The 948-nt window shown below is 61.3% G+C and overlaps 1 protein-coding gene across 1 annotated transcript; it reads right to left on the reverse strand.

The window, feature by feature from the left end:
* Window positions 1-202: 202 nt before the first annotated feature.
* Window positions 203-798, reverse strand: VOLCADRAFT_100544 (uncharacterized protein; the record flags this gene model as incomplete). Its single annotated transcript, XM_002959099.1, has 3 exons — window positions 203-221; window positions 320-476; window positions 624-798. The coding sequence occupies 3 exons, from the start codon at window positions 796-798 to the stop codon at window positions 203-205; spliced, it is 351 nt and encodes a 116-aa protein (XP_002959145.1).
* Window positions 799-948: the final 150 nt, after the last annotated feature.

The raw sequence follows: 948 nt of genomic DNA on the forward strand, positions 1-948 counted from the left end.
GTTTATCTATCTGTCTGTCTCGTTGCGTGCCGTTGTCTCGGCTGTTGACGTGTTTTGTCGTGTAGCTATTTCCCAAAGTCCCGTCACCTCCCATGAGGCCACATTGGCAAGTTGTTTAACGTGCGTTTTTGTTTTAGTTATTTGCGTATATTTGTATGTGCTTCTGCATGAAAAGGTAGCAGCAGCGCGCGGAGGAGCACACTCAGGCAGCGGGCGAACTGCTGCAGGGAGCGGGGGTCGCGGGGTGCCAGGCAGCGGAGCAGGTGCTGGAATGGCAGCTTGCGGATGCAGTACTGCAGCGGCAAGACCAGCCGCTAACGTTGCACGTGCCTCCGTCGCCGCCGTCGCCGCTGCCTCTGCCTCATACTCATCATCAGCAGCAGCATAATGGGCAGCAACACAAGCAGCTGCAGCTAGAGCTGCAGCAGCCTTCGGAGGTACTGGAGCCGCCCCCACCGCTGCCGCAATAGCCGCCGCTGCAGCAGCACCAACACGACCGGGGCCTGGGGCAGGAGACACATCCTCTGTCACGCCCCCATCCTGGATCAGCAGAAGTTCCTGGATGCCTACCCGCCAGAGATGGCTGCATTTCATAGCAGTGGTCGCATCAGCAAGGTGCTGACCGCGACCTACGAAAGCCTGAAGCCCAGGCGCAGCGGCGGCAGCAGCCGCAGCAGCCAGCGGGGCGGCAGCAGTGGCGGCCAGCGTGGCGGCAGCAGTGGCACCCAGCGTGGCGGCAGCAGTGGCGCCCAGCATGGCAGCAGCAGCCCTAAGGCACTGATTGGGTCGGTAACCCATGGGTGACCCATCGGTTACCCACCTTCAACCCCCCGTAGCCCATTGGTAACCCCCTTGTAAGTTCCTACCCAGCAGGAGGGGTAACACGGCCCCAGGGTAACCCCCTCCGTTGCCCTGGACTATGGACATGGGCCTATAGGCTACTCATCT

This window comes from Volvox carteri, assembly GCF_000143455.1.
Source record: "Volvox carteri f. nagariensis unplaced genomic scaffold VOLCAscaffold_125, whole genome shotgun sequence".
Lineage (NCBI taxonomy): Eukaryota > Viridiplantae > Chlorophyta > Chlorophyceae > Chlamydomonadales > Volvocaceae > Volvox > Volvox carteri.